Here is a 25,154-nt window from a genome sequence, read left to right as displayed (position 1 = left end):
AAATATTGGACCATGGGAGGTGAGACGGATGGTGAGGCAAATTAACCCATCATCATGGGTACAGTAAGGGGGACAGTTCGATACTTCAATCCCATTTTCCTCTACTTAGACTTCTCCTTTTTTTTGATGAAACTCTACTTAGATATTCTTTATTTATTTGATACTAGAAAAAAAAAATGATGTATAGTCGTTCATATATAGTATTTCTTGATGCTTGTGAAAATTTTTTATGATCGATAAAAGACTCCTACTGTAGGTAACGCGGAAATGCAGAAGCATATTTTAATATATACAGCAATGCATGATAATTTGTGTATCGTTCCCTTACTTAAATACTCACAATAATAAGAACAAAAATGTTAGGTATTAGACATTTTCAAACGCATATATTCGGCAGCTCAAACCTAGGGGTGCTTTTTTATTTCGGATTGCAAGATGTTATTTGAAAATTTAATTGGATTCCGACTAAGTTCAATTCGAGCCGAATTGATCCACTAAGGGATAAAACTCTTCTAATGTGGATTTTCTCTATTCACAATACTCAAATCCGATATCTTATTTAAAATAAAAAAGTATCGAATCATTTGAATCAACCCACATTAGTAGCATAACTATCTTTGACTAACATATATGAACGAGGTGGTATAGACAGTCCCCGAGCGTATAATGCAACGAATTATTCATTTTGATTTAAGGTAAATTACACTGATGGTTCAAAAAGTTTTAAAAATGTATGGTACAAGAAGTTTTTATTTTTTGCTACTTGATAATACAAAATATTTCAAAGTTGTTTCAGTGTAGTACAAACCGTCATCTCGTCATTGACGCCGTTAAGCTGACGCTGATGGTGCAAAATCGATTTTTGTGAGATGTTATATGATGGTGGAAAATGTTTTGAAATTGTAACTTAATAGTACAAAATATTTTATATAAGTTACATGATGGTGCAAAATTTATAATTTTGTAAATGATGGCTTGACGGCGTCAATGGCGAGATGACGGTTTGTACTATACTGAAACAACTTTGAAACATTTTGTATTATCAAGTAGCAAAAAAACTTTTTATACCATATTAAAATATTTATAAAATTTTTTTGACCACCAGTGCAATTGACCCTTTTGATTTATCATTGATCTTGCGTGTACTTATGCTTCAAAGTTACTTTTTTTTTTGTTTTAATAGTCAATAAATGTCCATTGATGACAAAACGGATACAAGAAAAATGACCAAGAGAATATATTATACGGATAGTAAATACAACATATCCACTAGAATCATTGTAAATGAAAATAATATGCGACTCAAGCGCATCTAATAAACCTAGGTACAATTACATAAATTTTTTCAGCTGCTGTAAACATTCTCAATTTCTTAAGACTACATTTTATATGGACCTAAGTGAAAACTAAAAAAGAGAGCCAAGAAGTCTTGAAACGATACTCAACTTAAAAAATCTTTACATATCAGACCTCTATATCAATTCAATCTATCAATCCCTAAACAACTAATCAATATGTGGACTCCACAATAGTCCGAGTTACTTACTATGATCAATATGTGGACTCCAAGAAAAGAAATGTGCGCAGTCTCGAGATTGACTACAGGCCTTGGCAGGGCAGCTAGTCAAAATGTACCAACAATCAGCGGACAGTTAATATGTATGACATAAGCTAAGATAAATAAACTAATCGTGCGACTAATCCGAGTGGTCGCATAGTCATAATTTGAATATTCGCCTAAACATATATATTAGAAAACGAAAACTCGAGGCACGTTTAAAAAACTGAGGAGTATAGCTTTAAATTCTATTAATCTGTGTAATATTATATTGATCACATAAATCAAGTTTATGCGTCGAGAATCATTGTTTCATGACATAAAATTAGAAAGAAGATTTTGGATATATAAGATGTTTGAATTTATCATTCCATCGTCTTGAACTCTTGGGATAAACATGAATCCATCTGTTTATAAGCATAGCAAGATTTTTTCTTTTGTTTACATAGTATTAGAATGGTTTGCATGTATGCAGAACTTGCTTATACATAATGGGTATATAAAAAGGTACAGCGCATTCGCTTAAAAATTAAAAAATTTTAAATTCGATATTCGTGATGAAATTATTTATTTTTATTAGTTATTAAATTTTATATATTAGTTCTACGCGCTTTTCTTATAATTTTTTTTACATTATATATATAAGTATAAAGTTCTTGGATTTCTTTCTGTCTCTTTTTTTTTTTTGGTGGGGGGAATTTTTGTGGTATGTGTCAATGTGCCATCGGAAGAAAAAGACCATAATAAGTCCAAACAAATGCAATTGTTAAAGTCAACTGAATCATGCTGATTGCTGGCACCAACCGGGACTATATATATATATATATATATATATATATATTTGCATACACACTACACACATATTCACGAGAGCTAATTTTTCAAACCTAATGTCCACCAAAATCAGACGGCTCTGCGACAACAATTTGACGAGCAAATATTCGATAAATATTATTCAATCACTTGATTATATAATATTTAATTAGAATATTTAAAAATAAAAAAATTAATTTCATAACGAGTTCATAAATTACTACTTATAAGCATATGATTAATCGTTACTCATTCACCACTCAATCAATATTTTTTTTCAATTTCACCTTGCTCCTTCACTAAATTTACCCTATTTATTGTAATTGTAATAATTATCATTATGCTATATTCCTTGTATAATCAATTATAATTAAAAATTCGAATGAAAATAAGCTTTTTATAAGTCCGATGAAATATGTGGTTTTTTTTTCACAAGAAAACGGATTCGGAGTTGCTTTTTTCTCAGATTTTTTTTTCATATAGAGAAAAAAGCAAGTCTCACACCTTCAAGGAAAGGAGAAAGTTAATAATTATAATTTATTTTTCAAAGTAATAAAGAGAAAATCTCTACTAGTTTTTTTTAAACTTTAAATTCGACATGATAAGATACTATATTTTTTTATAGGTATGATAAGATAGTATATGCTGTACGTACTTTATCCGATTATGATTACAATTATGATTAATTTTACTATATGAAAAAGCATATTATACGGCTAAATCAAATATTTTCCGCGGGCCCCACATTTCTGAGCAGGTCAATGTCCCGACATAGAGCACCTCTGATTTTCCTTAGAAAATTAATTATTAATTAATAAAAAGTTAATTAATAAAAAAAAAAGATAGAGGTTTTACTCGGCACAGTATCCGAGACCTAAATATTCAACGAATTTCATGTGGTTTGATCCTATCCTTACCTACATTTGACGGCAACTATTTTTGCATTCCATTTGCTCCTCGTAATATTCATTAAAAACTCATATATGTGTCTAGGCTTGGTTTAGTAGTTCTATTGCTGATATAAAAGTATTGAGATAATCACGAAATTAAGTACGGATTTCAAAGTAAATTAAATCATTTAGGAAGTAATGACTTGAAATTATTAAAATGATAATTAGTATTTGAAATAGACAATAAGCAAAAGTAATTTTCGTGAACATCTATTAAACAACTAATGACGAAAATCATGTCTTTAATCATTAAAATTAACCAAATTATGACTTTAAAATAATTCATCAGACACTGCACTCCCTAAGATTCTAGGTTAAATTTCACATACTCATTTATTCTTTTATTAAATCTATCCTTTACAGTTTTTTTTTATTCTTGAACATTGAGGATTCATTCATAACATGTAAAAATTACATGACAAGAGTAAAATATGAAAATGCTAAAGAAACGAAGATTATAGGATCATAATTAATCAGATCCTTCCAGACATACTATACAGAAGAAAGTGAGGTGGAAAGCAAGGGCAGTAATTATCTGAGATTTCGATCAAAACTCTCTACCATCACACATGGACCCTAAGAAAACCCTAAAACCCTGTTATCCTAAAACCCTAAAGCAGCGAAGGGTTCTCAAACCATATATCCATGTATAATTCAATCATGTATCACCGAGATTCTGTAGAGGTCTCGATATCAGAGCAAAGCAAGGGGTTCTTCAGCTATACTCATGTGCCAAGAATCCTTCCAAGAACAGTAGCAATAGGTAAATCTATCTTTTGTAATCTGTAAAAGCTAATTATCAACAGCTAAATATTTTCCTACGGAAGTGTACTGGCACAAAATAGAAAAATAAACAATACTAGCAATTAGTAAAGTAAAGTTATTCACCCCAAAAAAGAAAATAGTAAAAGTAAAGTTAATTCAGAGAGGAGGGACCACGAGTAAACCGTGTCTATCAAAGACAGAAATGAAAAGAAATGCGGGACCATCGGGTCAAATGGTCAGAATAGTATTAGATCGGTAACAATATTAAATACCAAAAATTACCAAATATATATATATATAGCAAAACAATAACTTTAGCCAAAATTATATATTTTATCTAATAAATTAACAGCGTGAAGTCATGAACCACTAGGTTCAAGTAATTTGTCATCTCTTCTTTTACGTAAAATCTCGAATTTAAATTTTATAAATAAAAAAATAATTCACAGCGAAAGAGGTATTTTAGTGAATCTATTGAGCTCGAATTTGAATTAGTTATACTCTATTGGGGATTACAAATTTATCAAATAAAAAAATATATTATTTTTGCATAGTTATAATGTTAAATATATGATGTACGTTGGGATTATTGATAATTATATTTTCAAAAAAAAAAGAGATTATTTTGAAGACAGCAGGTGGCTTCATTTTGACCAGAGACAAATGAGAGCGGCCCTTTATCAGCAACCTTCCCTTTCCTTCATTTCCTCCCGTTGCCCCTCTCTGTTCGTCACTTCCTTTGATGGTCTCTGCCTCTCACTCATGGCTGTGGAGCTCATGCTGGGCTGCTACCGACCCGAGTCCTTCACGGCCAAGATCGAAGAGACCGCCGTCAAGGAGGCCGCTTCCGGCCTCGAGAGCGTAGGCGAGCTGATCACGCTCCTCTCCTCCCAGTCCCAGCAGCAGACCCACGCCGTCCTCGACTCCTCCGCTCCCGCCTCCAAGTCCCCCACCGACATCGAGACGGACTGCCGGGCCGTGGCCGATGCTGCTGTCTCCAAGTTCAAGAAGGTCATTTCCCTTCTCGGCCGCACTCGGACCGGCCACGCCCGCTTCAGGCGGGGCCCCATCGCCGCCGCGAACAAGGGTTTAAATTCAATCACGGAAGCTACTAATAAGGTAATTAACGTAGAATGCTTAAGCTATGAGCTTTCACTTAGACTTTTACTAGAACATATGTTGATTCAACTCGGCCTGTACGTTGTATGGATTGGGTTTGACATGCTAATGCTTCGTTTGTTTTGTCAAATCGAACTTAACTTAATTTAACTTTATTAAATTAAACTAAATCAAATTAAATCAACATTAACTTGATTATCAAACGCAATGTAAATTAGTTGACGTAAATTTCATACGTGCTATGTCCCTTTTCATCATCATCTTATGAGTCAAAACATCAAGATCAATTTCTGGCTTTATGATTTTAAATATAAGTTTTTAATTTAATTTTGGTGCCAAATGTTTTCAATTCTTATTGTGGACATAAAAGTGTCGTCTGAAAGTATTATTGGTTGAATAATATGCTTGTCTTAATTTTATGAAACATGACAGTAATAATTCATGCTTGTCAGCCTTCTTTTAAAATTTCCCGACATTTTTTTTTGGTTAAATTCCCGACATTAATTTTTTTGTGAATTTATCTTCTTTTTTTTTGCCGAATTAAAAAGAAAAGTAGGAAATTTTACTGCTTTTGCTAATTTTTTTGGGATATATTTTCTCGTCAGGTAATTTACTACGCGACTCCGATCCAGCAGTTTCCCCCGGCAGCCCCACCGCCGCAGCCACCGAGAAACGCCATGGCTTCCGAGCGAAGGGACCCGTCATGCACCACCACAACTATAAACTTCTCCTCATATGGGTCGGGTCCTGCGGGATCGTTCCTGACCGGCGGGGAGCCCGACCGCAAGGGGGTCTCACTCTCCACCAGTTCAGGCTTCCAGATAACGGACCTGTCGAGGAGCCAGGTCTCGTCGTCAGTGGGAAGGCCGCTGCTGTCGTCGTCCGCATCGCTGAAGAGGAAGTGCAGCTCTGAGACACTGGGCTCCGGCAGCAGGTGCGGTGGCTCGGCCTCCGGCCGGTGCCATTGCTCCAAGAAGAGGTTTGCCCTCTTTCACTAAACTTAGCCCAAATAAAATCACCTTAATTATGCTTATAAGATTGTTTTATTGTTTTTAATGGGTTTTTTTTTTCCATTGAGCAGAAAGATGAGGCTGAAGCGGATCGTAAGGGTACCGGCGATTAGCTTAAAGATGGCCGATATTCCACCGGACGAGTACTCGTGGCGAAAGTATGGACAGAAACCTATCAAGGGGTCTCCTCACCCAAGGTACGATAAAAAATTATGTTCAACGAATGTTATTCATCGTTAAAATTGAAAAATAGATAATTGACAAAACAATAAAAACAAAGAAATTGAGAAAGATGTGTAGTTAAAGCTTTTGTTTCAATGCATAGTTTGATGTGTGGACTCAATGAAATGAGTTTGACACGATACTCGTCGAGATAGGGACATGAATTGACCCCATTGACCCATCATCATCTATCAATTTCCCACTATGGTACGGTATTGCAGGGGCTATTACAAATGCAGTAGCGTGAGAGGATGCCCGGCGAGGAAACATGTGGAGCGAGCGCTGGATGACCCATCAATGCTCGTCGTGACCTATGAGGGAGAGCACAACCACTCTCTCGCCGTGGCTGATTCGGCCAACCTCATACTCGAGTCCTCTTGATCAAACGCAATGACTTGTTCGAGACCAGTGGGCGGTTTGGATTGGCTGCAGATCTGAGGGTGGAACCGGTTGATCGCAGTTTCGTGATTTCAATGAACCCCGAAGACGAACAAATGGACCTGACCAGGTTCATCTCGAAGGAGATTCTGGGTGGGTTGGTTTTGTTTCTTGTACAAATGTTAACGCATGGACTGAAGCAAGAAAGAGTTGCAATTGATTTTCTTGAACCCAATTATATGTTACGATCAGAAGACAAGCTAGCTGGAAGAGTTGCAATTGATTTCTTGAACCTAATTATATGTTATGATCAGAAGACAAGCTAGCTAGATTAGTGAGGGACATCTTTTGATTCGGTGCATCGTCCGATTTTATTTACTGAACATGTGAAAAAATTGGTACGTACATTCTTAATGAAAACATTTAATTTCATATTACTTCAAATGAATAGCGAGCATTTAATTCAGAAAGAAGTGAAGTTATGGATAGTACAATTAATTAAGTGAACTTTACCAGTCAATGGTACAATTAATCTTGTTCATGACAATGGAATAAGATTTCAAAGATGTGGACCTGCAATATTTGTTGGTAATTAGGACCGCTAATTGATATGATCGTGAAATTTCTTATTGGTTAATTAATTATATCAAATAAGAAATCAAGAGAGTGGGTTTGGTCCATTCTTCAAATTGACGTTTTTCCAATTGCCAAACATATAATTGAGTAATTTTTTATCTTTGGCCTTTTGTCTTTGGATTACCACTTTAGCTTTTTTTCTACGTCACTCAAGATGTTACTTTAACTTTCTTCTTTTTTTTTCCCAACCTTCGAGACTATAAATAAATGAGAAATTAGCATACTATAATATATATTAAAAATAGAAGTAGACAAAATAAAACATTTAATATTTGCAATTAAATATAGAAAATAATTTTTTTTTAAAAAAAAAAGAGGAGGGGTTGGGTCAAACAATGTGAAAGAAGTGGACGAGGAAACATGACGTGCTGGAGAAGGTTGACCGTAAGGAATAAAGAAAGAACAAGTTGACAGTTGGGACGGCTAAAAATTTATAAATGGTAGTCGAGGGAGTTTTATTTCCATCGATTATTAAATGAAATATGATAAGGTAAATCTATAAACGGTTGTCCTTTATTTTGACTCCCCGCCACCAAAATTCTTCTCGCATCTATTGATTAGAGCTTCAAACGACACATAGAGAAGCGTCATCGTATATACCAAACATTCTCAATTTAGATTATTGACACAATCTAATATTTTTTTTAATTACCGTTGATCGCCCCGAAATATGCACTGATAAATACATATATTGTTCGAGTCCATGTAGATACTGAAGAATGTTGTGGAGGGATAAGTCTTTTAGTTTGGCGAAGTGTCGTGGTACATGCTCGGGACTACTGCAGTGTTTGGTTGATGGATATGAGGGGAAGGGAAATGGTTGGTTGAGAAGGATTTGAAGCCCATATATCTGTCGTTTAAATGACAGAAGCAACATTGAGGCAAAAGTCATAATTGGGCTGGCGGAGGATCTTGACTCCTTCGTCTCGCACGCTCTCACGGGGCATTACGTGTACAAAAAAAATGGTCGCATTCTTTATGTTGTTTGTTTTCCCTTTGTTTCCTTCCTCTCTGTCTGTCATGGCTTCCCCGAAACGTCAAATTGTTGGATTCATTGACGGAATAATGGTCCCTTGCCCCTCTGGGAGGGTCACCTGCAGGACATCGTGTTCTGACTGAACAGCCGATGAGAAGGTTCCGAGATTGAAGCTCGCCCCAGTTGTTCATCGTCTTTTGTTCCTGCTCCGCGATCATTTTCGGTGCATGGATCCGCTCTCAGTTCGATAACGCTTGGGCCCCATGTTACTGATAAAAATATTGCCAATCAAAGGGAAGCAAGTCGAATCGATGTTCTAATTAATTTAGGAATTGGCCTCGTGATCGAGTAGACGATGGAATGTAGAAAAGGACTCGGAGATAGATTTTTCCATAGCCAGTAAGTTGAGACTACTCCCGTTTCGACGTTGACTAGGCCACCTGGTGTGCTCTGAGGTTGCTGTTATTCGCCTTTGAGCAATGGCTGGGCTCTGTTCGAGAACTTATGTTGGGCTTTAGTATTGGGCTGTCTCGTTCTTATGCGCCGTTCAATTTCTCGATGTTAATGAATGAAAAATAAACCTTACTGCCTGTCAAGAAATTCATCATTATGGGCTTACTTCAGTTTCTTGTTCATTCAAAAAAGAAGCATCTTTGTGGGCTTTAATCACGAAAGGTGTGCATTGGATATTTTCTGCAAGTAGTGCCATGGAATGGAAGTATACTACTCACTCCCAAATATTAATACATTTATACAGCCGGAAAAAAAACAAGGAAATACACCAAATATTTGTGCTTGAATCGGCAAAATTAACAAAAAATACATTTATTCGACATGTTCTGTAGGGTTTAGCATATAATTTGCCCAGGTATAATCACTAGCTAGGTTTGTATTCCGGGTTTTCAAACTTGTATTCTCCTCACGAGAATGCATGATGCTCACCATTGATAAATAGTTGTCCTTTTAATGGTTGATGAAGTTGATCTAACGATTCCTGCTGACATGCGATTCCCGTGTCTAAAGATTATTATGTTGGTGACTTGATATCAATCATCTCGATAAGCGCCGACGAAAGATTACATCTTCCTCGTAGAACGGGCTATCAAAATCACCAGATGATTTTGAATCCCGCCATTTTATTTCAAGACAAGCGCAAGAAGTGATCGAAATATAGATATACTTTTATTGGATCCAAAAGCAAGTTAAATGAAACCCGGTACGTGAACTAGGACTGAGTTGTCATCGCTCGAGCAATTATGGAAATCATTCCGACCGAAAATTATTACATGTTAAAGGGATATTCCCGAGAGATCTCGATGACCGCATCTTGTAGACACATTATGAAACATGAACGTCTAAATCTATATCTGTGTTATGGATCAGGCATTATATATACAACTATTATATTGTACGGCCGTCTTCTTTCGATGTAAAGTGAGAACTTTACATTGCAAGGTTCGAATTTTACGTCGTTTGGATGTAACGGTTATAAAAGTTAATCGTTACAATTATTTTCCAAGTCAAAACTTTACAACCGTAATTAGTAAAGACTTTAAATTCGAAACATGTGAAATTATTAAATTACAACGAAGATTATGGCCGTATAACCCATATTTATCTCTATATAAATAAATAATATATTATATTATCATCATATTTCTCCATAATCTAATATAATTTACCAAACATAACAATCTCATATTTCGATCTACAATTAAAAAAAATTATAGTTAAAATTTTCCTCCATTATTCATTTTTTATATTTTATATAATCTAATAATACTCTAATCATACGCCCCTAATTGTATGCTCCATCCGTACAGTTACATTACAAACTTGGTACGGAGACTGTGGGGGAAAAGCTGAAAAGTGGGGAAGTCGTTGACAAGTCAAACCAGAAAAGAGACGACAAGTCAACATCGTAAACGAGAATTGCAATTATGAGGTTTACCGAAAGTTGGAGCGGTAGTGAATGTAAGGCAGCGATATTTCAAGTGGAGTAAATATTGTAGATGGGTATTATATAGTCACACGTAAAAGTGTCCAATTCAATCAATAATGGATATGCGTAAAAATGCATTAATAGTTTAAAAAATTTCTCACTCGATTATTTGAAAATATCATCTCTTAATCTTCACACGTGTCGATTGTAGATTAAATTTTAGACCGTGTAATACTCTCTAAATATTTTTGAAAAGGTTAGTGTCAATATCAACGTCCAAATAGATTTTTTAAAAAAGATAATGATTCAAAAAAGAATGAATTTATACATTTTTTCAATTTTTTCATGAATTTTATTTTTTACAAAAAAAGGCATGAATTTTGATTTTTTTTGTCAAGTTAGATATTTCTGCCATTTACCATCTACTCTGTTGAAGTGGCGGCAAATGGTACCTACATGGCAAACGGCTTCACGCCACGTCAGCAAAAATATAAAAAAAATTAAAGAGAAATAATAATGAAAGAGAGAAAGGTGGAGGCCCTGCTGGCCACCGTAACCCCGATTGAGGTCATCGATGACTTTAGAGGGCATTGGTGATCCTAATTCGGGGGGTGATCGAGATCGAGACCCCACCAGTCGGAATTGGGAAAATCCCTAAGGATGGTGGTCGGGATCGAAGGCCACTCATGAGAATTGAGTTGGAAGTTCTTCGGATTTCAGTGGATTGACCCTTGATCTCGGCCACCACTCATTGATTGGGCTCACCGACGCCCTATGGGATCACTAGCCACTCCAATAAGGGGGGGATTGCCCACCCTTTTTTCGATTAAAGCCTTCCTCTCTTTTTCTTCTTTAACTTTTTCAAATTTTATTATTATTTTTACTGACATGGCATGACATCATTTGCCATGTAAATATATTTTTTTGTCGGTCAGCAAAATGAATGAAAAATGATACAAATATTTGACGTGACAAGAAAATTAAAGCTCGTATCTTTTCTTATTAAAAAATATAATTCATGCCAAAATTAAAAAATGATCAAAGTTAATTTTTTTTTAGTCATTAAATCATTAAGCTTGGCCCCAAAAAGGTTGAAAATTATTGATTTGATCTGTTGTTTCTTTATTCCTCTTTTACCATTTTAATACGGGGATGCAATTATTGAGGCTACAGAGAGTGAACATTCGATTGGTTAAGAGTGTCGGTGCTGCTACAGTGACCTTGGGTCATCGTACCTCCCATGTTGCAGCCATGTACGGTGTGTGCGAGGCTCGCGTTCCACTCACCATCCAACGGGAGGGTCAGGGTGACCCAAGATCATATTAAAAATTCCCGAGAAGTATATAATAAATTATATAGACTATGTTCATTAAGGAATGTGTAACACTGTCGCAGCCATGCTTCATTTGTCTGCCGTCCCGACTTTGTTTTGTCCTTGCGATAATGTACCTTATCTGAGTCACTTTTACATGTGAAGAAAAATGTTTAGGGCACTATGTTCAATCGGCACCATAGCCCCACTCCCATGTGCCCTATCCTGTCCGAGGGCTGCGGACCTCTAGTCTCGATATTTTATCCCAAAGGCGCACTACCTTACCTAATACGTAAACATCCCGCAAACTTCAGAATCCAACTGGCCCGTTTCATCAATTTCTTATCACTTGGCTTGAAGGAAACTGATCGAATTGGGTCACGAGATGCAGATATCCATCAGCGGACGATTGAGCTAATACAAAGAAAGGGCAACTTGCGACCACTAGGTTCCGGCACTACTTTGATTTTTCTTAAATCGATTCAATTATAAGGAAGGTCGTAAAATTAATATAATAAAATAAAAAAATTTGAACGCTAATTAAAATGTATATATAATCTTATTACGAAGAATCGAATATGAAAATTTAATTATCAGGACACGTATCATTATGCCGCGCTCTTTTTCTCCGCATTACTTTAGTTTAGATCAAGTGTGTATGAACAGTGTTGTGCCAGCTCATGCGGGAAATTATTAGCTTTTGTTGTTTTTATTGTTTTTCGTTTTTGTCTGAGGCAACCGGCTGGTAGGGGAAGGCATCTTTGGAGGATTGATCCTAAGAATTAAAGCAATGGTTTGAGTAGCAAAGAGAACACAATGCAACGACGCACGTTATCGCCTTTTAATTAAGATATTTCAAATTTGATACTTGATAGAAATTTTATTTCATTGTATTAGCTCCTCGATTTTTCTCATAATTGAGAAAAAAAAAGTACTATTTTGAGTTAAACTACTTTCCGAGAGTTCACTTCGAAAATTGGATTCCATGTTCCTTAAAACAAGACGGTATACCCGCGTCATATGAAACCCAAATGAAGACAGATTTACAATAACAAGTCAATGAGAACTTGCACATTTGAATTTATAAATCCATATGGAACGATCCTGAGCTTGTTCAAGAACCAAGCCATTCGACCACGACCCAAGTCCAAAACGAAACCGACCCGTGTTAGACCGACCCGTAGTTTAAAAGTCAATAAGCAGGTCTACAGAGCTGTTCTCCACTCACATATGAAATATACACAAAACACAGAGTTTTCACCCTTCTCTTTCAAATTATTTCCCACAATAGACTTCTCCATAAACTATTTTCCAAAATTGATTTATACTATTCTTTAGATTATTCTTCTAGTCCTACAACTTTTGATTTGTTTCATCTACTTCCTGTTTTATTATTATGATCCTCCTCAAATGAATTTTTTTGGTAATCATTTCTCAAATAAATTTTTTTTAATGGACTTCTCTCGTCAATTTAAATTTAAATTTTATATAAGAGATTGCTGAAGATTTCTCGTGAAACTTTTAAGAGTTGTGTTAAGTCGAGTGTGTGAGCTAGAAAATATGTTTGATTAATAGGAATATTGGAGAAATTCTAGTTATAAATTATTTAAAATACTATTAAGAATTTTACATAGAAAATTCAATATTTTAGAAATAATTTAAAACTATGGAAAAAAACAATAGGGAATAGTTTTAGTTAGTATGTACAATGCATGCCTTAAAACAAATTTATTGTAAATTTGGTATATTTTTCACTATGTGCGATGATTATATGAAGATTGTACATCTTAATTATGATAATTTTGTACATTGTTGTGACTCTTTTTAAGGGAAAGAATTTTAATTCTCGAGCATCTCCTAGATTTACCATAATCATACTTCCTATCAACTGGTTTGCAATTGTCACATTTCGCCACGAAAAGCTAGTTATCCGTGTGAGGCACAGAAACGTCTAACTTGTATTTTGTAGTTTCATCCATAAACCTGATAGATTGATTTACGAAAAATTTATTTTATGTTTAAAGCAAATTTGTAGATAATTCATTCATGATAATAACTAAATTAGGCCTTTTGTAAATGGATTTAAAAGAAACGAATCGATAAGTTATTGGGATTAGAAAGATAATAAAGAAACTGACATAAATCTATTTTTGGAAATTAGTTTTTGAGGAAGTCAAGTCTATTATGAAAATCATTTTCGAAAAGAAGTCTAGTATGGACAGAAAAAAGTCCAAAAAGAAAAAGAGAAGACTGGCCTACAACTTTTCGCCCTTGATCTGCCCCTTTATTCATTCCTCTTCCAATATGGGCACTGCCTCAGACATATGTACTAATCGAAGTAGGACTCCCCAAGTCCCCTGTCTGTTTGTACACATTGAAAAATATCACGTGCTGGTGGACGAGCATCACTCCCGTCGTTTAATTTTACGATTAACCACATCGTGTTCTTGTTCCGGGATACAGGATAAGAGTGGTCATTAACGACTAAGCTACTAAGCTAAGCTAATGGCATTGTGCATTGCAAAGCACGAGCAGACTGCTCTATATATAATAATAGCTCGAGTAGATAGATTGATAGATAGATAGATTACACAGTTGCCTCTCCTCGGCTTCTTCTTCTCATCCTCTTCTTTAGGAGGATATCGGAGGAGAAAATGGGAAGCCATTCTTCTTCACCTCACTTGTTCTTGTTCCTCCTCCTCTCGGTCGTCTTCTTCCGTCCCGCTGCTCCTGCAGAAGCGTTGGACGGTGCTGCAGCCGATGAAAAACAAGACAGGAACGCACTGGAGATAATAATCGGCGGAGGCGGGTCCTATCCCCCGGCACCGTCCCCTGATACTGGAGAATGTCCCCCACCCCCACCCGAACCAGAATGTCCCCCACCAATGCCGCCGCCGCCGCCTCCGCCTCCTCCGCCGCCGCCTCCGCCTCCTCCCCCGCCGCCGCCGCCGCCTCCTCCTCCTCCTCCGCCGCCTCCGCCTCCGCCGCCGCCTCCGCCGCCGCCTCGGCCTCGGCCTCGGCCTCCGCCTCCGCCTCCTAAACCTCCATCGCCATCATCAATAAGCCCGAGAGTCTTGATGGTGTTTGAAGCCGTGCAATCATTCAGAAGGCAGATAGACGTGGACCCCTCTGGGATCACGAAAACTTGGAGGGGTCGCAATGTCTGCAAATACAAGGGCTTCGATTGCGCGCGGCTGCCTGATAAAGGCAAAGTCAAAGGGGTCACCGGTGTCAACTTAAATGGCAAGGGCTTAGGTAACAGTAGAGGCAATCTCTCGCTCAACGGGTTCATCGAGAAGCTCGAGGACCTCGTCTACTTTCACGCCAACACCATCAACTTCAACAGCATCTTCTTCAAAAACATCTCCAAAAAGAAGCTCCGTTACTTCTACGAGCTCGATCTCAGCAACAACAAACTCAAAGGGGGGTTCCCGCGTGCAGTCCTCAGCGGCAACCGTCTAACCTTCCTGGACCTCCGGTTCAACTCCCTCACAGGTCGACTCCCTCCGGAGGTCTTCGACCTTGATCTCCGGGCCCTCTTCCTCAACAACAATGGCTTTAATGGGAAGATCCCTGACAACATCGGCCGCACGCGGGTCTTCTACCTCACACTCGCAAGTAACAAGTTCGAGGGGCCACTCCCCGAGAGCCTCGTGACAAACAGCACCTCGAATAGGCTGATCGAGGTTCTCTTCACGAACAACCTCCTCTCGGGCTGCCTTCCTTACCAGATCGGGCTCCTAAAGAGGAATGCACTTTTCGATGTCAGCATCAACCGGCTCAAGGGCCCCATCCCACACTCCTTCGCCTGCCTCCGCGAAATGCGCCTGCTCAACTTGTCATACAACGAGTTCTCTGGGGTCGTCCCTGAGACCATCTGCAAGCTCCCGAAGCTGGACAAGCTCTCGCTGCAGAACAACTACTTCACCCAAGTCGGCCCCGAGTGCAGGAAACGGATACTTCAAAAGAGGCTCGACGTGAGCATGAACTGCATTATCGACCTCCCACGTCAGAGAAAACCCTCAGACTGCAAGAAATTCTACTTGAAACCCTTTAAATGCCCAAATGAAAGATTGCTGTCCAAAGTTCCTTGCAAGCTCGATCATCTACTGGCCGATGTCGATGCCTCCGAGAGCGACCCAGCGCAGGATATAGCTCCATCGCCTGCTTACGCAGCTCTCGATCCGGAGTACACATACCCGCACAATTGAAGACGTGTAGTATAATAATTCCTATCACTGGGCATAACTATATGCGGCCTTCTGCCAAGGAAATAATGACGCTTTATGTTTCTCTGTTTCCCATTTTAATTTTAAAATGTATGATATGAAGCAGGAAAGTGTAACTAGGTTTTTCATAAATTGCAAGCATAATTTAGCAGAGCCGTGGCGTCCAATTTAATTCTAGTGAAGCAGTGCCAGTATGCCATAAGGTCCAGGGGTCAGGAGAGCAGATAAGACCGGTCACAATTTAAGTCAGCGCAAGGAACCTCAGTAGTCGGTTTACTTACTCTGAAACGCAGCTCATCGAATGGAAACGGGTGCATCCCGTTCAGGGAATCGGGTCCAAACGCCTACATACATAATGGTTGAAGCAAGACTACGCTAATAAGATGTTTGTTTCAATCCAGTTCCAGTTTGTTGAAAGAACTGGATGGTTTGAGCTTGGTTTCATGGGTGAACTGCTCGGTTCAACTCAACCTGGTTCTTGGCAGTTCACTGCAGTATCTGATCAAACAAGTTAACATTACAGCACCAGTTCATTTCGTGCCTCATATCAGTTGTCTGAGCACGAGAATGAGCGAATATTGATGAAGAGATTTTATTTGCTATTCCGAATTTAATATCTGTCAAAAATGCGCCAAGTCACAAACTTAACGAAGAGAAAGTTCCAATTGAAAACATGCAACGATTTGTTCACGAAAGCAACGGAACAGCCATATTTTACATCACGAAGTTAGTCGTCACTTTAGTGACTAAGTGCTCTCCGTATACTGCTCTCTCAAACTTCTTTGCCCCGCCAGTTCTCTTCACACAGAAATCCAGTGGCTCCACGCCCACGTCAAAGTTAGGCTATTTATCAGGAACAGTATTGTTTGAAATGAGCATTATATCCAAAATAAAGAAAAAGGAGAGAAATGAGAAGAGAAAATTATATCGGACTGACCTCATAGAAGAATGCCACACAGACTCGATATTTCGGGGAATTGTTGATAACACGATGCAAGGTTGAGTCATATACACCATTGGACCAAATCTGCAGTTTGTTTAGTTATTCTCCGGATTCAGTACTTCAGTATTTGATAGTAATGGATGCCCTTAAAAATTCACAAATATATTTTCTGTACCTTAAGCATGTCCCCGATGTTGCAGACAAAAGTCCCAGGTACAGGAGGAGCAGATATCCACTCACCCGATGAGTTCTTTACCTTTAGCAAAGTATCTGAAACGAAATTAGTAATCGCAACAGGAGGAAAAAAACCATAATATATAAAAATAACTCCCGGACGAAAAAATTCACTAATATTAAGTTTTTAATACTCAAAGAATCTCTGTTTATAGACCATGCAATCTCCTGAAGTTAAAATCCAACACATCTTTGCCTTTATTTCTTTTTTCTTACCAGAAAGAAATGTAAAAAAGGAAAAGGTTCATGAACCAAATGGAGCCAATAAGTGCTCAGGCAAAACAATATCTTAAGACTGTACCTGAAGGGCAGTTATGCCATCATCCTGATTAACCAAAGTCAATATACCTGTATCACAGGAGGTTGAACAAATGAGACAGTAAACAAGGTTGTCTTGTAACTCTTTATGATGCACAGTTAAGTGAAACATTACCATAGTCAGTGTGCGCTCCGCTGGATGTTCAATACCAATCGGAAAATAACAAAGGGAAATCAGTAAACGGGAACATGACAATACTTCAGTGCACAAAAAGAAACCACACTCAGTTGAGAGAGACGCTAGGAGAAGATCCACTACCATCCAATATCATTGTCAGAAGTTCCATGGCCATTTGCAGTGGGTACACGGGGATAACCAATTATACGCAATACCCAAAAAGGATCTCCAGCTCTTTCTCCTTCAAATTCTTCTGGTGATCCACCCAGTGCTAAAGCAATTCCTCTAATGATTTTTCTCGAAAGATCTAGATCGCCCATTACCATAAGGAGACACAAAATGAACACCCTTTAGTATATATGCAGAACAATTATCAGATATATAAATTCTGAAATGAGAACAGAAAGACCAGATCCTCAAGATACCTGTGCAACGATCAATATATTCCTCCATGAGTGTTTTCATGTTCGGAGGATCACATGGCCTACATATAAGCATATGCAAACAAAGTTTACAAAGTTTATAACCTTAGCTATATAATAAGAAAGGAGAATTATATTGCACGCAGAGGGATGCTATGGTTAAGGGTAATTGCACATACCAGAGATTACATCCTTCCATAGTTCTGCCTAGGTCTCTATACATCCCTTGCTTGACTTCTCTGTAGAACTTTTTCACCAAAATAAATAATAGTTAATATTTGAAAATGAAGACTAAACACAAAGAAACGAATGAAACAAGTACCATAGGTTCTCACTGAAAATGATGTAAAAAAGCTTCAATTATTAGTCATGATTATGCACTCGAACTTCAAGCACATAAGCTAATGTAAAACAGTTTGTTTTAAAATCTCCATTGAAGGGGTACGTCCATAGGTAATTAATGCTCGGCCATGCAGAACGCAACATTTTTTTTTTAGATGCACGTTTATAATAAAAGTTCTCACTCATCCAAAGTCAACACGATTTGACAGTTCGACATTGTAAAGTCGCCAACCTCGTGAAAAATTTATGATAACTGCATCACAATAAAAGCAAAGCATCTTAGTTGACAAACAAGCTGTGGATAAAACTTACATCAATAGCTTCATGCATATCAGGAACCCCTTTAGTTATATTTTCACCAACTCTCTGATATCCCCTGCAGCAAAGATGTTAGCAAAACGAAAACTCATTGCCCATATAAGCCAATGCCTTCATGCTAGTAAAGCTCTACCAGGGAATTTCAGCACTCTCAAAGTCTACTTTTCCCTACTTTCCCAATAATTCAGGGAAAAAAAATCCTGATAACTGTGTGATGCCACATGTGTTTTCATTGTATTGATGTTAACAACAGATACAAATTATCATCAGAACTTCACAAAACGACATGCAACAAGCCCAATTTTTTTTTTATCACTCATGAATTCGAGAAAAATAAAATCATAGCTCACAGAGCAATCCATATAATTTCAGAGGAATGCAACATGCTGGGTTTTGAAGAAACCTGTATCCAGCTGCAGGAGTCAACTTAATTTTCAACTTCTCTTCGTAGGGTAGTCCAAAGAATTTGTGTGACACAGTCCTAACTTCTCTGATTAGGGAGTCGGGAATACCATGACCCTTCTGATAAGCAGAAAGAAAACATGCTACAGTGATTCAGTTGAGGCACAAATTTAGCATATGAATTGCCATAACATCTTAATTTCAATGCATTAATGAGAGAGTAATTTCTGGACCATTTTTTCTAAATGTCTATTTCTTGTATGACGAATATATAATCAGATTCAATTAAATGCAACACAGCATGACTGGCTCCAATAAATCGTTCTCATTAAAAATTCTCTGCTAAGGTCCCTTAGCATGCAGGCTGATGGCACTATCATATGGAGGGACAAAATGCTTGCACCTTGCACCATTTCTCTCAGTGGCTACTTATGACTCAATATAATCAACATCTTAAAAGTATCTTACAGACATCTAGAATACACCTGCAAATCTCCAAATTGAAGCGATGCCTTTGATCCTAATAGGCTGAATGTCCATGAAGAAAAAAATACCTTCGAAGAAGTTTCATCTGATAGTCAAATGATAAACATATTCATGGCAAATTTCCAGCTTACTGTATTATTTGGGGTCTGAGTTTCATAGCATATGTAAATGAATAGAGAAAGAGTACCACATAAAAGAATCCAGCCTCTCGACAGGCCCGATCCAATTGTCTAACAACTTCAGCAACTCCTGGGTCTTTATCCATTAGGGGATCGCCACACTTGGCTATTAGTGGACTTATGTCTGCAGGAGCAAAATAAAATCACAACAATCTTGTAAACACCAAAACTATCAAGGGCAAGACGAACAATAGAAGTACAGCTGACAGTTACTTTCACCCAATGAATTTGTTTATGAGATAGAAGATTGTCCGACATTCCATTCCCAGTATTAGCAGACAGATTGTATCCGTTTTATGTGAATAACACTTGAAACAGTCTTCAAGTGATCACAAACAGTTAACAACCGAACAACCAATACCCCAAAAAACAGTAGCTTAACTTCTTCCACCTATTCACAGGCGCAATCATTCTGAATACTGAAGCACCAGAAAAATGGTATGGCAAGTTCTACTCCCTCCCTGAAACATTCTTCCGTAATGTGCAATTCCAAGGCATTTTTGTCCCATTGTTTTGCTTGTTTTCAAGAAAAATGAAAATGAGGAACTGAAAAATATGAAAATAAAAGGCAATAGCAATTCTGAGAACGCGCAAATAAACCTTAATGTTAGAGACTAAAGAAAGCATGAAGGATTCTTGAAAAAATGAAAATAAAAAGTAATAGCAATTCCATATGTTTTCCCACTCATAAATGTTAACTAAATAAAAAAGAAAAGATTTTCAGCAATCATATTCTCCCCACCTCTCAGAGTCTATATCGTTTGATAAGAGAAGCTATTGGGCAGCAGTTACTTCTGCTCCTAAGCAGAAAACATCGAAGCAGAACACGGATTCTCATACGAAGAACAATAGACCTTCGAATGGATTAGAAGAACAGCATGATTAGAAGAAATGGACTTGCCGATTAATGGGATGGATTTGAAGTCGGTGGCCATTTCTGGGGCTGAAGGGGTTGATGGCAATGATCTTCTGAATCTTCGATCTTCCTCCACGAGCTGAGGTCGGGTTCTGCAGCGGAGAGAGCTGCGACTGCGAGTTCTTCACTTAGCGGAAGGACGACCGTCGGCAGACGTAAGTCCAATCGTAGTCACGTGTCGTTGAGACCACACGATGTCGTTTCCTAGGTTGTGCACCCTTTTCCCGGAGGAATTACATTTTGCTCCCCGAATTATTCTTTCTTGTCTACTTTGGTCCCATACTTTGAAGTCCAACTAATTGCACCCTGAATTTCTCACAACTCCAATTTGTACCATCTATATATAAATATAAAGTTGTATCCCTACAATAAATAGGAGTTGAGAGGTAATTTCATAAACTAAATAAGGTCATAAAAGTAAGTATTCAAATAATATTCAAGATTAGAAAATACTATCTTGAAAAAAATAAGTACTATCTTAATGACATATGTGCATGAATTAAATACAAATTAATAGTGACGCAATTATAAATATGTATAAAATTAATTCACTTTAATAAAAATATTTATCAAAAATAAATTATTGTCTATAGATATACGTATTTATATTATATACTTAACTCTCACCCTATTAAATTAGATTAATAAAATGACAAATTTATATTGATTAATACTTTATTTCTAAAAATATTTAATAATTTTAATCGATACACACATGCATATATATGATATGATATTTAAGAAAATAATATTTGATATTATAACCGTCATTTTAAATTGTCTTTAATTTATTGTTACTACCATTTTAACAGTTTTACTTGAAAAGATACCTCTTATTAAACATTTTAATTGGGATGTCAAATTTTTTAAATTATCATTGAAAATAAACACTCTATCTAAAATTCGTGCGTCGCACGGGCAAAAATCTAATTAAATTATTTTTTTATTCTTCATTTTGCGGGTTTCTCTACGGTGCTTGGAAGGGTGGTGCTGCCCCAACACCATCCCATCGGTCCCGTTCCCCGGGTGCCGTGTAAAACTTCCGTTATTTATTTACTTTTCACGTAAATATATATCAATTGCGATTCTCATGCTAGACAATAATATATATTGTCCGTTTGTCGTGTATGAAATTACTCGAAAGGGTATTAATTATGTTTTTTAATTAATTTTCCCCGTTAATGATTCTTTTTAATTGACATATATGCTCCCCGGCCGATTTGTTAGCTGCATGCTTTGGGTAGACAACTAGACACACAATTCATTCCCACAGAGATCTTAAGGTCTTCTTAATTAGTTATATGTATGTTCGTCCCCTCAATTATTTGGAGCAACATAAGCAACAATAATCCTGCATGATGTGAGGGTGAAATGATCATTCTATTCTCTTTATATTCCTCTTTCTAAACAGTTCCAATTCCTCTGATCTCTATTATATTATCTCAAATTAATCTTGATGATGTCCATTTAATTAACTACCTCATGTATACGAGACCGATCGGTGTATTCCCCTAAATTCATTTGATACGACTAGTATTTTCTAATGTCGAGACCGTTCATTGAAGTTCTCTTTCCAAATAAATATGTACTAAACTTATTGTCCTCCAAACGGCATTCTAGTTCTTCTCTTTGGCGATCGCCTTATTTCCATTCCTATGTCTGTTAGTTTTGGACTAACATGCCATATACATTATTGTAATATCGGCATGATCCATTATTAGATACCCACCTTGACCTAATTAAAATGATTGGCTGTCTTTTGTTAATATCACATGATCCCGTATTCATGGGGTAAGAGATGATATGAAATTAAGCTTCACATCACCATTTCTGTTGGGGGTGGACTAGTTTTGGTGCTTTAGGTATGGAGGCATAAATTATCCAATAACTAAGCAACGTTGACCTCCTCCCCCACATCACCAAAACATGAAACCATCCCCCCCCCCCCCCCCCCCCCCCGGCGCAAAAAAAAAAAAAAAACAAATAGGCCGATGACTATGAAGTTTTTCCTGTGATTAAGATTATAAAATGCAAGGGCAATTCACAAAAAAAGAATTGTTATTAACTTATTATAAATATTCACCCGACTATTAAAAAAAAAACAAAAACAAAAACAAGAATGAAAGTAAAGAGCACAAGAGGGATCACTAGAGATCGATAGATCACAAACACTAATCAATTTGCAACTCCATGCTGATCGACTTGAACTCTTCCGGGCCTATATTATGTCACAATTTTGGTGAAGAAGACGTCGCCATTTTGTTCCGGCAGAACTGGAAGTTGTTAGGGTCCATTCTCTCCAAGACGAAATGGGCAAGCATGCTCGTCGACTCGACCAGGTTCTCCCGACACAGGAACTCGTCCCCGCAAACCTTCTCCACCTTCCTATAATAGTCGTGAAGCAAGACATGGGTCTTAGGGTTCCCTCCTTTCTTACTCCGGGCGAGGACCCCGGCCGTGAATATGGCTGACATCCTCCCGGGTGAATTTGGTCCGTCCCCACGCGGTCCATCCACCAGGATCACGTCCCAGTCAACCTCGTACACGAGGTTCGGGAGGTCGTTGATCCCCAGTTTGCAGTCCGAGAACAGTAGGTTTTGCACCGGCCTGCACTCGCTCCTCACCTGCTCCTTTGCCACCGCGATCAGCTCCCCCATCTCGCTGACCTTGGTCGTGTACTGCACATCATACGCATCAATCTCCGGGTGCTTCTCTTCCACATAAGCCGCATAGTATCTGCCGGAGATGAATAATATATTAATGTGTTACGGCATTCACACACGTTGCGCAACCTTCAAAGTAAGGCTAGATAAAGCACATATATAACTACTTACCGGTTCTCATCGATGAAGATAGTCCGGCCATTGTGGTTGAGGGACTTCCAGAGGAGGGTCTCATGGGTGAGACCGAACACGAGGAAGTTGCACGGGGCGGGGCACTTCCTAAGGATGTCGGAGATGAGTTTGAGGTCGGGTTGGGACATGTGGTATGACTCGTTAGACCTCGAGACATAGTGGAGGAGGGTGTTGATGACGGTGGTTGGGAGGGGTCCGGGCGTGGCAGGGGCTGTCACCGTGGATGAGGCGGCGGCGGCGGAGGAGGAGTCGCGGGTGTAGATGATGGCGAGGAGGAAGGCGAGGGTGAAGAAGGAGAGGAAGGCGAGGAGCCATAGACGGTTGGAGCTCCCTTGCTTTTGAATGTAAGGGTGGAGGAGGATGAGCTTTGTGCTGTTGTTATTATTGTTCTTCATATTTCAGAGAGAAAGGGAGAGTTGAAGTCTAAGTTCTGAAATTGAAGAAGCTTCTGAATCCTTTGGATCTTAGAGATAGTGGACAAATAGAGGGGTTTTATTTAAAAGGGTGTGTGAATTATAAAAAATTAATATTAAGTTGTGTCACCAGAAAAGAAATATAAATAATGTGGGAGCAAATGAGGGAAATTATTATAAATATGTTTGTGTATGAAGGTGACATCACAAATAATCACCCTTAAATTTATCAAAATTTTGTAATAATCATTTAACTTCATATTTTATTTTTCGTTGGGAAGTCGTCCAAATAATAATAAATTATAAATTTGTGAATATATAAATATATATATATATATATATATATCACTACAAGAAATTACGGATTTTCCGACGAGAGGATCCGTCGGAAAACTAATTTTTGATGGAACAGAGCCGTTATGGAAAAGGGGCTTAGGAAAAGCCTCCGACGGCCTTTCCGACAACCCCGTATGTTGGAAAAAATTTTCAACGAGTAGCTCCATCGGAATTTTCTAACGGCCAATCCTGTTGAAGATCCTGTCAGATAACGGTTTGCCGACGACTTTTCTGACAGTTTTCGATGAAATCTTCAATGGGCAGCTCCGTCAGAAGTTTCCAACAGCTAATCCCGTCAGACAACGGTTTTCCAACGGCCAATCGTTAGAAAAGCGGTTGGAAATTCTGGAAAAGGGCGGCGACCCAAGGCCAGCTCACGGCCCTTTTGGACTGTTTTTCTGACTGTTCATCCATCGAAAACGCCGATTTTTTTTAAACGGCTAACCAGGGCCGACTTCTCTCTATTTATTTCAATTTATTTGTTTTCCCTCCAAGTCTCGAACCTGAGACCTATCACACGACCCGTCCCAATCTATGTTCGTCTCCTCATCCATCGAGCTATTGAGGTCTCAACCTGTCATCTATTCACATTTAATTATATATATAGTCCATTTACCGATCCGATTTATTAAATAAAATACTATCTTTTTGATATTTAATTAATTTTTTACCCTAAACCAAGATTTACCTTTTTTCTTCGGCTGATCTTTCTTGCTACTCTTCTTGGATTTTTTGCTCTCTTTATCGATCTTCTTGAACAGCTTAAGAATCATACCCTTCATTATCCCAATCGCGCACATGGGCCAGGGGATTTGATCTAACATGTGCCATCCCAGAGGCCCCTGCTTCATGGCAATTAGGGCGAGGAGCCAAAATGAGCCCATAAGTCCGTCCCTTCTTGTTCGTCCCCACGACCTTCCACCAAGTCTCTACTTGGATAGGATCAGCTGGCAATGAGGCAT

General features: G+C 37.9%; 4 protein-coding genes across 4 annotated transcripts; 2 read left to right on the top strand and 2 right to left on the bottom strand.

Annotated features, from left to right (window-relative positions):
- The first annotated feature begins 4,740 nt into the window (after positions 1 to 4,740).
- On the top strand, positions 4,741 to 7,149 carry LOC116209281 (probable WRKY transcription factor 15). Its single transcript, XM_031542876.1, has 4 exons — positions 4,741 to 5,205; positions 5,811 to 6,184; positions 6,287 to 6,412; positions 6,659 to 7,149. Exons 1-4 carry the CDS (start codon positions 4,750 to 4,752, stop codon positions 6,816 to 6,818), a joined length of 1,116 nt encoding a protein of 371 aa, XP_031398736.1. The 5' UTR covers positions 4,741 to 4,749; the 3' UTR covers positions 6,819 to 7,149.
- Positions 7,150 to 14,107: 6,958 nt separating this feature from the next.
- Positions 14,108 to 16,063, top strand: LOC116208132 (leucine-rich repeat extensin-like protein 3). The gene has a single exon (XM_031541387.1). The coding sequence runs from the start codon at positions 14,336 to 14,338 to the stop codon at positions 15,890 to 15,892; it is 1,557 nt and encodes a 518-aa protein (XP_031397247.1). The 5' UTR covers positions 14,108 to 14,335; the 3' UTR covers positions 15,893 to 16,063.
- A 415-nt stretch (positions 16,064 to 16,478) lies between these two features.
- LOC116208133 (probable 2-oxoglutarate-dependent dioxygenase At3g50210) lies at positions 16,479 to 20,744 on the bottom strand. Its single transcript, XM_031541388.1, has 12 exons — positions 20,574 to 20,744; positions 19,681 to 19,796; positions 19,009 to 19,127; positions 18,600 to 18,663; positions 18,125 to 18,192; positions 17,949 to 18,007; positions 17,665 to 17,830; positions 17,521 to 17,540; positions 17,389 to 17,435; positions 17,029 to 17,109; positions 16,848 to 16,937; positions 16,479 to 16,753 (listed from the first exon to the last, which is right to left on the bottom strand). Exons 1-12 carry the CDS (start codon positions 20,605 to 20,607, stop codon positions 16,625 to 16,627), a joined length of 993 nt encoding a protein of 330 aa, XP_031397248.1. The 5' UTR covers positions 20,608 to 20,744; the 3' UTR covers positions 16,479 to 16,624.
- A 1,884-nt stretch (positions 20,745 to 22,628) lies between these two features.
- On the bottom strand, positions 22,629 to 23,916 carry LOC116207090 (protein IRX15-LIKE-like). Its single transcript, XM_031539951.1, has 2 exons — positions 23,423 to 23,916; positions 22,629 to 23,324 (listed from the first exon to the last, which is right to left on the bottom strand). Exons 1-2 carry the CDS (start codon positions 23,836 to 23,838, stop codon positions 22,817 to 22,819), a joined length of 924 nt encoding a protein of 307 aa, XP_031395811.1. The 5' UTR covers positions 23,839 to 23,916; the 3' UTR covers positions 22,629 to 22,816.
- Between the last annotated feature and the right edge of the window lie 1,238 nt (positions 23,917 to 25,154).

The sequence above is a fragment of the Punica granatum genome, chromosome 5, assembly GCF_007655135.1.
Source record: "Punica granatum isolate Tunisia-2019 chromosome 5, ASM765513v2, whole genome shotgun sequence".
NCBI classification, from domain to species: Eukaryota; Viridiplantae; Streptophyta; class Magnoliopsida; order Myrtales; family Lythraceae; genus Punica; species Punica granatum.
This window is presented reverse-complemented; position numbering and strand designations above follow the sequence as displayed.